Here is a 13,133-nt window from a genome sequence, read left to right as displayed (position 1 = left end):
ATATATATATATACACACACATACACACACAATTATCAAATATACTATCTATCTATCTATATCCCTCAGGTTGGGTTGGATAAGATTTGGAAGATAATATTATTTCTCAAAACGTTTGTTTATTAAGGTTATTATGGAGGTGTCTTGGTGTTGTTTGATTACTGTAGCTGTGGTGGGTGATCAAAATATTAAATTTAGCTTTTATAACCAAAGAAATAATCTTATGGGGTTGATCTTCTGATCACAGGTGGATTTTATTTGTATTAAAGTTGACGCTAGATCTCTAAGTCTTGTACTATTTACAAACCTGGAAAAATGAGAAAACTTGTTCAAGAGGTTCACTGGACAGAGGACCCCAAGGATTTGAATGTGGCTTAAGATTGAAATGATTTTAAGTACTCATGTTGCAGGAAACTTCCTTTTTCTAAGCAAGAAGAAAAAACTCTGAATAGATGACATCTCAAATGGTTTGCTAAGAATAAATACAAAGAAGAAAAGTATCATTTACGGGGAGAACTGTGACTCAATGTTAGAATATGTTTTTAATCTCAAATAAAGGAGAGAATAGCCAAATAAGTATTTAAATGGCAGATTCCCGTGTGCAGAAAATCTAAAACTAGTGCAGAGAAGGCTTTATAACCACTGGGTGTAAAGAGGGGAGAGGTGAGAATGTCTTGAAGATTGAGAATAATCCTACAGATGGTCCAAATGTTGAAGAAAACCTTCTCACTTCTGGTGAGGAAGTATTTTATGAATAGTTTGGGATAACTCATAAATTCAGATACTGGGAACTGAGATGATAATTAAGGGGAAAGCAGAATTTGAATTTCTTGGTGTACATTGTCTGGGACCTGGATATTTTCCATGCTGGAATACCAAGGTGTATTCGCATGAAAATAGCAAAGCTAATGGCAAGACTTGCATAGTTCCTGTATGTAAGAGTAGTACAAGATCCCATTTCTGTAATCAGCTGGGAATTCCATTCAGCAAACACCCTGCGAGTGCGGGGATCCGTAACGCTGGTAATGTTGCAAATGCAACTTGCTCCAGAGATTTGAACGGCTCCTTGTGAAGGAGGTTTGGAAAAGGTCTCCACCTCCCCTCTGATCTGCCTAGGGAACAATTCGAAAAGACAAAGTCACAGTTTGGAGGAAAAAAAAAATCCCTGAGGCTTTGTTTTAAAGTGAAAATTTAATCCCCTTTTTTACAAATCTCGTCTTCTCTGAAAGACTTGTGATCCCTTTGGAGCACAGTTAATTTTATGCACTTATATATCATGAAAAGAGTGGAAAAGGATGTTGGACAGTTTGAGTGTTTTTCTTCTTTAAATAAACTCAATCAGCTGATGACTGGCTGATAGGAAAGGTTTTATTTTAACAACTGAAACCCTTAACCTGCTTTCAGGATAAGGAAGCTAAATTACAGAGCTGAAAACTGTGATAAAAAGCTGGTGATAGGGAAAATAGAAGATGTTACACAACCATTTGGGGAACCTAAAGGGGGCTTGTTTGACCATAAATGTGTGTACAAAGATGGCATGACCTATTTTTCCCCCCTTCCATACAATTAGTTTAAAATGTGATTACATAACAAAACAGCCTTGGCATCTGAACAGAAAACAGAGGCTAGGTCTTGCGAAATGTAGTTACTTTAAATTTACTTGAGCATTTTTTCATGCATAGCAATTGGTGTTGATTAAACTCTTCTGCACTAGCTAGAGTTAATATTAGCAGGCTGATCTCAGCTTTCTGGACTAATTGCAAGTTTTTGAGATCTAGGTGTTCTGGCTGTCTGAATTGTCCATTTTGCGCACTTGTAGTCTTCCAGGAACACCCTCTTGTTGGAAGTAGGGTCACGGAGTTGCGTGTTTTAAATTAATTTTCTTGTACTGTGGGCAGAAGTACATGCCGGGGCACCTGGCAGAGCTCAGCCATTGTACAGTGCATTATATATATGAACTTTTTGTGTGTCTGAGCACCTAGTTCTGTAATGAAAGCATTGCTTGTGTTGGAATTTGCTGTAAACATATGCTTTGGAACAAATTCTGACGAAAAAAAACCCCAACCCACAACCAAAAAACAAACAACCCACCCCACCAAACCCATCACTGTCCCCAAAAACCCCAAACCAAACGATTAGAAGCTGATACATTTTCTGTTTCCTTTTCTGCTGGAAAATTTAAAATGAAAAGTCACGTTCCTTTTTATTCCAAGTGTCCATGAATTGCAGTTAGTGAGGAATTTTTTGTTTGTGTATTAACCCTAGTAATTACAGCTACTACAGTGACAACCGTGTTTTTTGAAACGACTGATGTATGGATTTTAAACCCAGGAAACATTGCCTATTGCCAGCACTTGCAAAACTGAGCACCAGGCTGTTTCTAAGCAATTAGATGTTGTAGCTAACGCCCGAGCTCCGAGTGACGCCATCTCGCCTAGCGGGCTGGCTCATTAAGCCTGTGAAGATATTTCACCAGGGAATTTGATTTCTGCATTACAAAACAAAATAAGAGCTGGTGGCGAGTCCGGGCTCCGCAGATGGTGCGGTTGGGGATTTGGGGAACAGCTGCGTTCTGCAGAGCTGGATTTTTGAACCCGGGTTTTTTTATATTGTGTCAGGTTCTCGCCGTAAAGGAGCGTATCTCTGTGTTAAGTTCCATTGCGCCATCATTTTCTTCTTTAAACTTCAATTCTCAATAAAATAAATGTTTCTGGGTGAAATAATTGTGCACTATTCAGGTAGGTGTGTAGTGTCACACGTTTTCCTGTTTACATAGCACCCATGCATCTGTAAAAAAAACCACCAACACCCCACCCCCCCAAAAAAACCCAACCACGAAACCCCAAACCAAAAAACCAAGCCCACCAACCAAAACCTGGAAAAGCAAAGCTCACTTCTGGCCAAAATGTGCAGATTTGTTCCTCATCCCTTTCTTTAATTCTTAGGAAGTATTGATTATTTCAACGTTGTCGGTTTTCAGCTTCTGAAAGTAAAATGAAAGTAAAGTATTTCAGGGTGGCATTCAGGAAAGAAGAAAGAAGGAGTAGTAGAGAAGTGGGATTTGCCTTTCCCGTAGATGGCTTTATCACAACTAAAAATGATGGATTAAAGATGGACTAAGAGATGTAAGTGGTGGTGTGACGGCGAGTTCCTTGTGTCCTCGGGTGGCTGTTCTGGCAAGCGTTCCAAGCCGTTCTTATCCTCGCTCTGGAGATGCGCCGTGTGTGAGAGCTTGCAAAAGCTCAGACGAAACTTGCTCTTGTAATACCGTCTGTCTGGTGCTGCGGGTTCTAGTTCTGTGAAAAACTGTCCGATAGCAGAGCGGGCGCCTGAGCGATTTGGATTAAATAGATGCTAATACTTGGTGCAGGTGAACGTGCCCTCGGTAACTCCCTCTGTAAGCGCCCCGGGGGGCAACGGGCGTTCTGTTTGAATGTGCGTGAGCAACAAGTGTGGAAGTCTGGTTCTTGGGAACCCTTCAGTTCCTTCACCCTGATGTTTGATTTTTGTGTGTTGTGAATTATCTTTAATGTTTTGGCTATGTACTTTTTCAGGTAGAGGCATTAACCCATCAACCTAGAGCCACAACGGTACACGCAGTCAGAGATTCAGAGCTTGCCAAACTCCCAGAGGGAGCGCTGACATCTATTAAACGCAAATTCCCCCAGGTAAGAAAATTAAAAGTATTTTCTGTCTATCTGAAAATATGTCTGAGGAGCTAAAACTCTCTGTTAGCACCAAGTCCTCTGGGTTTTCTATATGATTGATGCATACTGAGAAAACATTTTATTCTCTTTGTCTGCCTGATCTGATCTGTACCAGACTTTCACCAGCTTCTCTTCCTTTATCTTCTAATCAATTTTAGCGTGGTTTATTGCGGGCTGTTTTGTATATCTGGAAGAAGTTCATGCTAAACGCAGTAAAGTGGAAAAACATTCGCTAAATGCAAAGTGGAAAACAGTACGGTTGATAGTAAATGAAAGTTTGACTTCTAAAATCACTTTAAAATGTTGTATGCATTTGTCTTGCTCCCTGGGACTCAAAGTCAGCGCTTGGTTATATGTACCGTTATTTCAGAGCATAGATATTTGGGGGCTGGTTTTCCTCCTCCTTGCATTTTAGGCTGTCTGTCCTCATTTTGCAACTGCCAGATCTGTCTGTGTCCTGAAGACTCTGATGGCTCCCTTTGAATCCATCAACTCATCTATCTTCTTTAATTCACTTGACATTATACCTCTCTCTTGCAAATCTGGAGGCTGACGGACTTGAAATTTAATTCTTTTGTCCCTAAGTGCATCAGGGACATTACACTAAGCACTAAATCATTGCACTAGCCTTAAAGGCAGTTCTTTAATGCTGTTACTTCAAATTATTTCTGATTTTTCTTTTTGCTGTCTTTAAGACATATACTTACTTTACCAGATTTCTTAAAAACACCTGCAAAAGTAATAAACCCAATTCAAATACCTTGTATTCTTTTGCTTTCCTAGGACACATAATAAATTTTTTTTTTTAATTTTATTTTTTATCTTTACTGTAAAATATAAAGCCTGTATTCATGTGTTCCCCCAGTTTTTTGTAACATGAGGGTTTTGTCAGTATTATTGCTTGGAGAATTTCATCACTGCAGTAGGTGTTCAGAAGTTATATCAATGAAAAATAATTTTCCTGATTCCTCTGTAAGCATTATTTTTGCTTAAGTGTTTTGGAGCTTCTGTTGTGGGCTGTTAAGGCACTCCTGTTCTCTGGATCTCTCTTGAATAATCCTCTGATTCTGCTGTTCTCTGTACTGGAGCAGATTTCCTGCCCAGATTATGAGCTGGTAGCAGTGTGCACCTCCTGTACGTAGCCACAAGCTGGGTACCGGCAGCCCGGCCTCCTGTCTTGAGCTGCCCTCTTAAATACCACTCTCCTTGTGAGTGATCGGGAAGTGAGGAAAGGAGCCGGATGGTATTTAAAATGACCTTTCTCCTTACGTAGTGGATGATTTAAAGTGTTAGCAGTAAATATTTAAGCTGTGAATCGCTAGTAAGCACTGAACACCCAGCAACGCCTTGAATGCTGATCTGCACAAAGGCTGTGTTCTAATTCTGCCTTCTTGTCTGGGGCAAGAATTGATTTCAGCGTCTCTCTTCTCTCTCTTCTCTTTTCCTATTCTGTTAGTTGGCAGAATTGTTTTCCCCTATAAAGTGCTCTCTGTGGGGATGTGGATCTTTTTGTTTTGCAGCTAAAGTTGAGCTTTGAGTGTTACATTTATAGTACAATTCAAAAAGTTTATTTGTACTGGGGTTCAAATGCCTTCCCGTGTCTAAAGAGTGCAGCCTATCAGCCTCAAATTCCTGACCCTTTTGAACACGGAATTAGTTTTCTCTAGACTTGCATATAGTTTGGCTAGTTAGTTGCAATGAAACAAAGTGCTAAAAGAGATCTTTTAGGGAGATGTATTGCAAAAAAAGGTTGTTGGAAAAACACGATTTTGCTGCTGTTTGAGTTCTCCAAATTCTAAGATTTATCTTACACTTTTACTCTATTGGGTGGTTTTATAACAAATGTTAGAATTAGAAAGAGAAGTGTAAGATGGACTTTAACTAGGTGATTTATATGATTGATGTCTTCAGACTGTCTTAAGAGCTGAAGATAAAATATTTTTTATATGATTTCAAAGTTCTTGTCTTCTTTTTTTGTCTGCTAGGTCCACCAGGTAAGAGAGGAAGGACAGAAGTGAGAGAGAATTGAAGTGATGGAGGAAGACAATAGGGTAGAAAGTTTGAAGTCAAATAGAAGATACAAAGTCAACTTTAAAGTTAAAGGAGTGTACTGGAGAGAGGTTTCTGAGCTGAAAACTAATAAAATGCATACAGAGAAAAGGGTCTGGGTAGCTGTTTCTTAAAAAAAGAATCCCGGCATTAGAAGATCAAAAACTGACCGTGGCTGAACAACATGAAGCAGTTGTGAAAAAAATAACTGTTAACAGAATGGTTTTTGCAGTGAAGAAATCCTTGCGTTCTTTGTGATATTGGAAAAGCTTCAGTACCAGGCTGTGGCAGCACATTTGAAGGGAGAGGCAGATCGAATGAAGGGCGTCTAGAGGACAGAAAGGAGGCTAAATGGTGTTTAGAAGTATTAACCTATAAAGGCAAAAAGACTGTGAAAGGTTAAGGTAAAACATGGTGGCTATTTTCAAATGTATAAAGTTATATTCAGATAGAAAGGGCATAAGCTACTCACCATATTGGGACAGAGCAAATGGTAGCGTACTAAAATCGCAGCAGTTGGATATTAAGAAAAAGCTGATTCTACTCCCTAGAAAGGCTAAAAGATTGTTACTTGTTTTTATAACCTCTTAAAATACTATGTTTGAGGTGGTGCTTTGTGCTGAGCAGAGTGATGGGCCAAATGAATTCTCTCTGCCCTATTTTCTCTCCTGGTATGCTACTAGAGTGATTTATGCACAGGATTTATGATGATGTTTTCCCCATCCAACCAGAAGTAATAAAGTAATGAAGGGATAGCAGGTGCAATAGCTTTGAAATAATTGACTAGGTAGCAAGAGCTAGCTTGTGATTCAGCTCTGTGGTGAATCTGCAAAATTCTGCAAATCAGAAAACTACCTTTTAGAAAAAGCAGCGTCTCTGCGTCCATCAAACACATGCTCCCTCACTGACTGGTAGGGTTAGGTTAACCCGGGTCTCACTTGGTGCAATAGCAACCACACATTGGTGCTTGTCCCCTGAGTCAGGTGAAATGCTCTCTTAGTTCAGAGGAATCCCACGCCAGGGAGAATTGCTTTTGTTCTGGTGTTCCTCTTGGCTCTGTAGAGCCAAAATGGCGTGTATCTTAAGAGCCAAGAACCGGGCAGTTCCTGAGATGGAATTACCCTTTCAGTTAGTTACCCTTGAGATTTACTATTTCCTGTCAAGGGTGAAGAACTCTAATTCTAGGAATTAGTGGAGGGACTTCATCCTGCATGGTTTCCACCAGTCATGATGGTGTTTGTAGATGATCCAGAAAGGGATCGAACTCTAGAATGCATTGTAAGAAAATATTACCTGATGGGTAAGAAAATTGTCAACATGGGTGGTGCTTGCCGATGAGAACAATGTCAAATGAGGGAAATCATGCTCTGTTAGTCTGTACAGTAATTCAAGTTCCTTGAGCTGTGATGTGCAATCTGGAAAAATTGCACAGCTGATGCTTGGGGAAGCACCATATGCTTGCCCTCTGTTTTGTCTTCTCCCCTGGACATCTGCTTTGGTCCTGTCGGAGGCAGGATGCTGGTCTGCTGGGATCTTTGGTGTGACCCACTATAGCTGCTGTTATTCTGAGGGATGAAACAGATGGGTGAGCATGGGGAATCTCATCTCAAGTTATAAGTAACAGCCAATTTTTCAGTATACATGCCCAGAAATGACAGATGTTGACTTCTAGCTTCTGCTGAGTCTGCAGAGTCAAAGCTACATCTTCTAGCTTCTCAGGAAAGCATCCTAAAATCCCAACCCTGAGTCACTCTGGATATGGCATCAGACACTCTCCCAACTGAAGGTGTTCCACAGTGCAAATCTTCGTCTTTGTTTTCTTCGCACTCATGCCTGAGGGCCACAGCTCTCCTGCAGAACCATCAGGGCACTCAGCCAGCAAGAGCATTTGCTCCTCTGACAGCCTCGGTGCTTGCTTCTGATACTGCTTGAAGCTTTTAAGAGTTGCAGGAGCGAAAGGGAATTGATTCTTTCTATTTTCATCGCGGCCTTCAGTTCTGAAAAGTAGGACAGAGAATCAGCTCACGATTTTTGGCACCGCAAAGCGGTTTTGAAGCAGCAGCAAGAGCGCAGAATTTGTGAACAGATTATAGAGATGTTCTAACATCAGTGTCTAACTTGGATTGCATTTCATAGATTATCTTTGCCTCTACTGAGCTGAGATTTTGTAATTCTAACTGGAAATTTAGACCTGCTGTAGCTGGTGGAAATTGCACTGAGAAATTGCTTAGGAGACGTGGGGGGGTTAACTGAGACAACCTTTTGCATGCTAGAAGTGCATGCCAGAAAATACAGAGTTTTTCTGCGTCTTTCTTCTAATTCTGTAATTCTGCCCTTGGGGTTTAAATATATTCAGAACCCGTCAGCCACTGTGAACAGTCCTGCTATCTTTGTATGCCTATTTTAACCAGAGCTTTTCTGAAGTGGCTGGAGCCTTCCCTAGGGTTATCTGCCTTACAAAGTGAGTTCAGTAATGCACCCTCTTTTCAAAACGCTTCCCTCGGGCATTCTGTATATTGTGCATCGTGTTATTTAAGCTTGATGTGGCACTGTAGAACAGGTCAGGAGAGGCCATGCTTCTAGATTTTTCTATATTTGTTCTCATGGCCTATATTAAAATAAGTTTTCTTTGACTGTAGAAGAAGTGGATGTGAAAAGGAGAGAAGAAAAACGTTGAGCAGAAGCGTGGTGGATAACTGTAGCTGCCCAACACAAGGCAGGCAGGAGTGAGTGCTTAGTCATAGCAGTGATGCAAGACTGACATTTTTCTCCAAGACACAATTGATCACAAGCATTACAAGCTCAAAGAGCCCCAGGTTAGAGCTTCAGTTCTTCTGTACGCATTAGCGGCATTTATAGAGCTGCCAGAAATCGTTGCGAGTGAGCGTTTAAGATTTGCTTTGTCACGGTGGTTCTCAAACTGTCGGAAGTTTTAATCGGAGACCCTTTGCTAAGCCTCCCTGATTCTGTGACAAGCAGAGTGTTTTATCTGGTCTGGGGCCTTGTAAAGCTTCAATAAAACCATGGTTTTATTCAAGTTGATGATCTAATTTACCTCTCCTCCTCCCTTGTCCCTCAAAAAAAACCTTAAGAAAGCTGGTAGAGAATAAACTCAACTCCTGGGAAGAGCTCTACAGAAACGAACCTGCTATTATGTCAATTTGTATAGATAAAATGGCTGTTATTACTATTTTACCACAATTGCCTTTACTTTGTAGAACAGAAAACCCTTGGTCGCCCTGTTTTCCATGCTAGCTTATTCACATTGGGTCTCTGTGTGGTAGAAAGCCCTTTTTACATGTTCTTCAAATAAATCACATATGTATGTGAAGGTCTATAATAACCTGTTAAGAAGGCACCAATAAATTGTTATTTAACATATTTAATTTAAACGTGGCCTACTGGATGACTGATTTGACGTTTTAAAGGCTTAACGATTTAATACCTTATTTTTAAACTTCAAAGTCACTGGAGAAGGTCCTTAGCTCGCCTGCAAGCCTGTTCACTGCGAGAATACTGGTCTCTTGGATCCGGGTGGTGGTAGAGGATCCGCTAGAGAGGATAGGAACAGACTTGGAAGGAAAACCACGTTCCGATTTGTAGGGCTATGTATCTGTTGGTTGTACAGGATCCAAACTGGCATGTCAGGCTTGCTCCCTGCCTTCTCCAAGGCTGGGTTCCTAAACCAGGGACTTGCAAGAAGGCGCCGCTGGCAGGGGATGGTACTGCCTTTCCTAGGGACTGGCCCATGGCTTTCTTGCACAGGAGCTGGTTTGCTTAGATTTAAAATAGCGTACAATTAAACCTGAACCTCAGCGCAGCGTGGAGCAGAGTTGATGAACGTATTGTTTTGGTTTTGTTCTTATGTTTCTCCTCCTCTAATAAAGAGGGATTTGTACTACACAGTACCTCTTACATCAATTAATTGTTACTGTGAATTTGGATATTGGTGTAGATCTTGTGATTTCTCTAAATCAGCTTTGTTGAAAGTTAGCTAAGATGGGAAGAAGCTTTGTTTGGTCCCATTGTTATCTATTAGCAGATAGTCAATTTGCCAGGCAATCCACACTAATCACCGAATGAGATGAATATTCATAGGAAGGTGTTTTACAACTGACATCTCATGAAAATCACTTTCAAAAGGGCCTCTTGTAAAGCAACTCTGACGTTTCACAGTTGAATGGGAACAAAAGCTTTAATTAGAACCCAGCCTTGGAAGATTAGCCAGGTGTGGATAATAGGTTGAAATATTTAAAAGGATTATTGGAGACTCAACACTGCAGAGTGACCATAACCTCTCGGTGTGGGAATTACAGTGGCTGTGAAGCAAGTGGTGCTCAGGGTAGCAGCTAAGACCGGAGATGGAAACAGTAGTCAGCGTGCGCTTGCACCGTCGCTGGCAGGTGATGCAGAGCTGTAATGCCACCCCGTCCCATCCCTGAAGGACGTTTGTTTTGAAACCGGAATTGGTCATCCTGAAGTAGGCAAAGGCAGCCCCGCTGGGAACGTGAAGTTTAGTCCTTACCCTGCAATGCAGAGGCTGCAGGTCTGTTCAGTAATTTAACAGTAGTTAAGCAGAGGGAAAATTAATGGTTTCCCAGAGCAGACGCAGCAGCAGACTTTTACGTTCAATACGAGGGAGCTGGGGGGATTGGATTGGAGGCTGCTAAGAGAGCTCGAGTGGGTCTTACAGGGGATGGAGTTGATTCAGAACCAGCCAGGAAGACGACGTGTTTCTAGGTAGATGAGGTGGTAAGCGATAAGCTGGGTCAGAGAGGTGGAATTGTGCCGAGCAAAGTGCTCTCTAACGCCATTTGAGAAAGAGAAATACTCTTTATCCCGTTTTGCCCTCCACGAAAGTGTTCTCACGAGTTAATCTGAAAAGGTGAGTAGGTGGAAGGAAGAGAAACAACGTTGTATTTCCCTTGCAAAATGTGTCTCAACTGAATGTCCTGCTCTGGGACAGGTTTCATGAATTTACAGTTGCAGTGGGATCTGTGAGAGCAGGAGGGGTTTCAGGGCTTTTGGAGAATGGTACTGATGCACCTGGAATCCCACGTAGCTTTTGAGACGGAGAAATGCTCAGGTGGTTAGCCCTGTAAGGTTAGTTTTCTTTGCATAAGCTCAGGAGGGTAAATATTGTTTTCTGTGTTGTGGGTGTTTTTTGTTTTGTTTTTTTTTAAGTTTGACCTTCAGTCAAACTTCAAAACCTGACCTTGAGTCTTTAGACCCAAGGCTCTGGAGCCCAGACTCCCGCTGTGAGACCCTGTAGGTGTATATTTAGGTTGCTGGCAAAGCCTCGCGACCTTTCTGAGTCATTTCACAGCTTGAGACGGCAGCAGCGGGTCGGAAAGCGCGCTCCGTGTCACAAGGACAAGTTTAACCTGCGCTGTGGCAATTTCAACGGCACCGCTCTGCTCACGCCTGGCCTACAACAGGAGTGCCTAATCGATGTTTCTGCCTCTCGTTTTTGGTTGAAGTGATTAACTGTGATTAACTGAGCAGGATCCGCTCGCTGCTGGTTTCTAATCGTGAGGAAGGATAAATTCAACTTCGTTGCAAACCAAAAGAAGTTTGGCGCTTTCCCTAGTACAAGGGGTCAAAAAGTGGCATTTACTTTGCAGGCAATTAATGATTCTCCCCTAATTTACAAACCTCCTGGTGTTCTTGGACAAGTCTGGACTCCAACTCGCTGCCTTTTTGCAGTGCAGATTTTTCTTCAAACCTTGAAGCCAAACCGCCTGGTTCTGCGCCAGTGGATTGGGCTGCGGCTCGGTGGCTGTGGAGAGCGGCGTATGTGTTTGCAGGGCTGGGTGGATGGGTGCTAGAAGAGACTGTAAAATTCAGGATGTGCCGTAGGGATGAGCACACCAGACGCTTCCGACTGTGCTGTGAAGGCTGTCTAGCCCTGGGTGACGGTGACACTGTGGAAATGAGGCAGTTTTGCATGTACAGATGTCTGGGAAGCGCGCTGCGCTCTCGCACCGTGCCTGGGAAAGACTGGCGTTCGCGTGGGAGAGGGGCTGGAAGTCTTGCCTACTTTTGGAAAAACAGTACCCAGCCTGTCCCCGGCTCAGCTGCGCCGGGGCCGGCGCCGGAGGCCGTATGGCACACCGCAGTATTGAAAACTCAGTGTCTCTTCCAGGTCAGCCTGGTTTGCCCAGCAGCGCTGCCAGAGCGCCTGCCTTCCCCCTCTGCCCAAACCCTCACTGCCAGCTCCCAGAGCTTTTCCCATGAAATACAGCTAAATAGGTAGGGTGGGAATAAGTGACGGCTGAATCACTGCCCAGGTGTCCGTGCTGAGGTACCCGCCTGCCAGTGCCCTGTTACCTGCCTTCTCCTGCCTCCATCTCCTCCAGGCACGCTTGGAATAACTTTCCCTTCAATCCCTCTCTGAGACCTCTTAGCCCAAGAGCTGATTTCTGGTTGCTTCCTCCTTCTCCCCAAGCTAAACCAGCCCCCTCCGTTGCCACCCCAGGTCCTCTCTCACGTCCTCTCGCTCCTCGTCATAGTCTCTCGGGCTGTATCGAGCTGTGCTGCTCCTTCTTGTGCCCTGTTACTGGGAGGGGTTTAGAATAAAGATGCTTGGAAACCTGAAGGATGGTGATGATTTTTTTTGTCTGTTGGTTTTGAATTCTCCCCACTTGTACTGAATTATTTGAGAGCTGCTCTGGCTGCCCTGCACAGTAGGTTGATCATTGAAGGTTGGGTCTGTTGTCGATGGAGAGATGTGGTTTGTATTGACTTCTCCCTCAGACGGATGCACAAGTCTCTTTTAAAGGAAAACATTGCATTTTTGTGAAAGAAAATCTAATGTATGTAATGTAAAACTGCAAGGAAATTTCAGGCCAATGCTTAGCTCCGATCCCAGATTGATGTTCCTTCGACGTTGCCATGACTGCGACAGAGTGACTCATCCCGTTATGGTTAGCAATTTGCTTGTCTTACAAAGTCACCAGGGAAATAATTTTCCATATCTGTACGTACCAAGGCTGTAAGGTTTGCTCTAGCAAACAAGACAAATAATATTTCCTTGTAATAGGAGCAGCCAACTGGAAAATGAGACCAAAAGGTTCTATTCTTAGTTCCGTCATTAACCTTGGACGTTTTCTTTAACTTAGCTGGAGCTCTCCTTAGCTGTCTGTGAAGCAGAAAAAGTTATAAATACAGGAGATGGTTTTAGTAAGTAATTAAAATTCTGACATTTATAAAGTGGTTCAGAAGTGTAAATTGTTCATAACACCTTCCAAAACTGTTTAAGTCAAGTCTTAGTCTGCAGATACAGGTTGCATGTGAGCTGGGTATAGCGAACGCTCTCCGAGGCAGGCTATCTCCCGTAGGAAGGGCAATCAGTCTCATAAGTTTTATTAAGAATCA

At 42.5% G+C, this 13,133-nt stretch overlaps 1 protein-coding gene across 1 annotated transcript in view; it reads left to right on the top strand.

Moving 5' to 3' along the window:
• Positions 1-3,554: 3,554 nt before the first annotated feature.
• The window catches only part of LOC104625678 (patatin-like phospholipase domain-containing protein 7), a gene marked incomplete at both ends in the record, with an annotated part of 62,881 nt that continues 53,302 nt past the window's right edge, over positions 3,555-13,133 (top strand). Inside the window, one exon of the mRNA XM_010293370.1 lies at positions 3,555-3,668. Coding sequence (XP_010291672.1) covers positions 3,555-3,668 — 114 coding nt within the window. The remainder of the gene's footprint in view (positions 3,669-13,133) is intronic.

This window comes from Phaethon lepturus, unplaced genomic scaffold, assembly GCF_000687285.1.
Source record: "Phaethon lepturus isolate BGI_N335 unplaced genomic scaffold, ASM68728v1 scaffold2778, whole genome shotgun sequence".
Taxonomy (NCBI): Eukaryota; Metazoa; Chordata; class Aves; order Phaethontiformes; family Phaethontidae; genus Phaethon; species Phaethon lepturus.
This window is presented reverse-complemented; position numbering and strand designations above follow the sequence as displayed.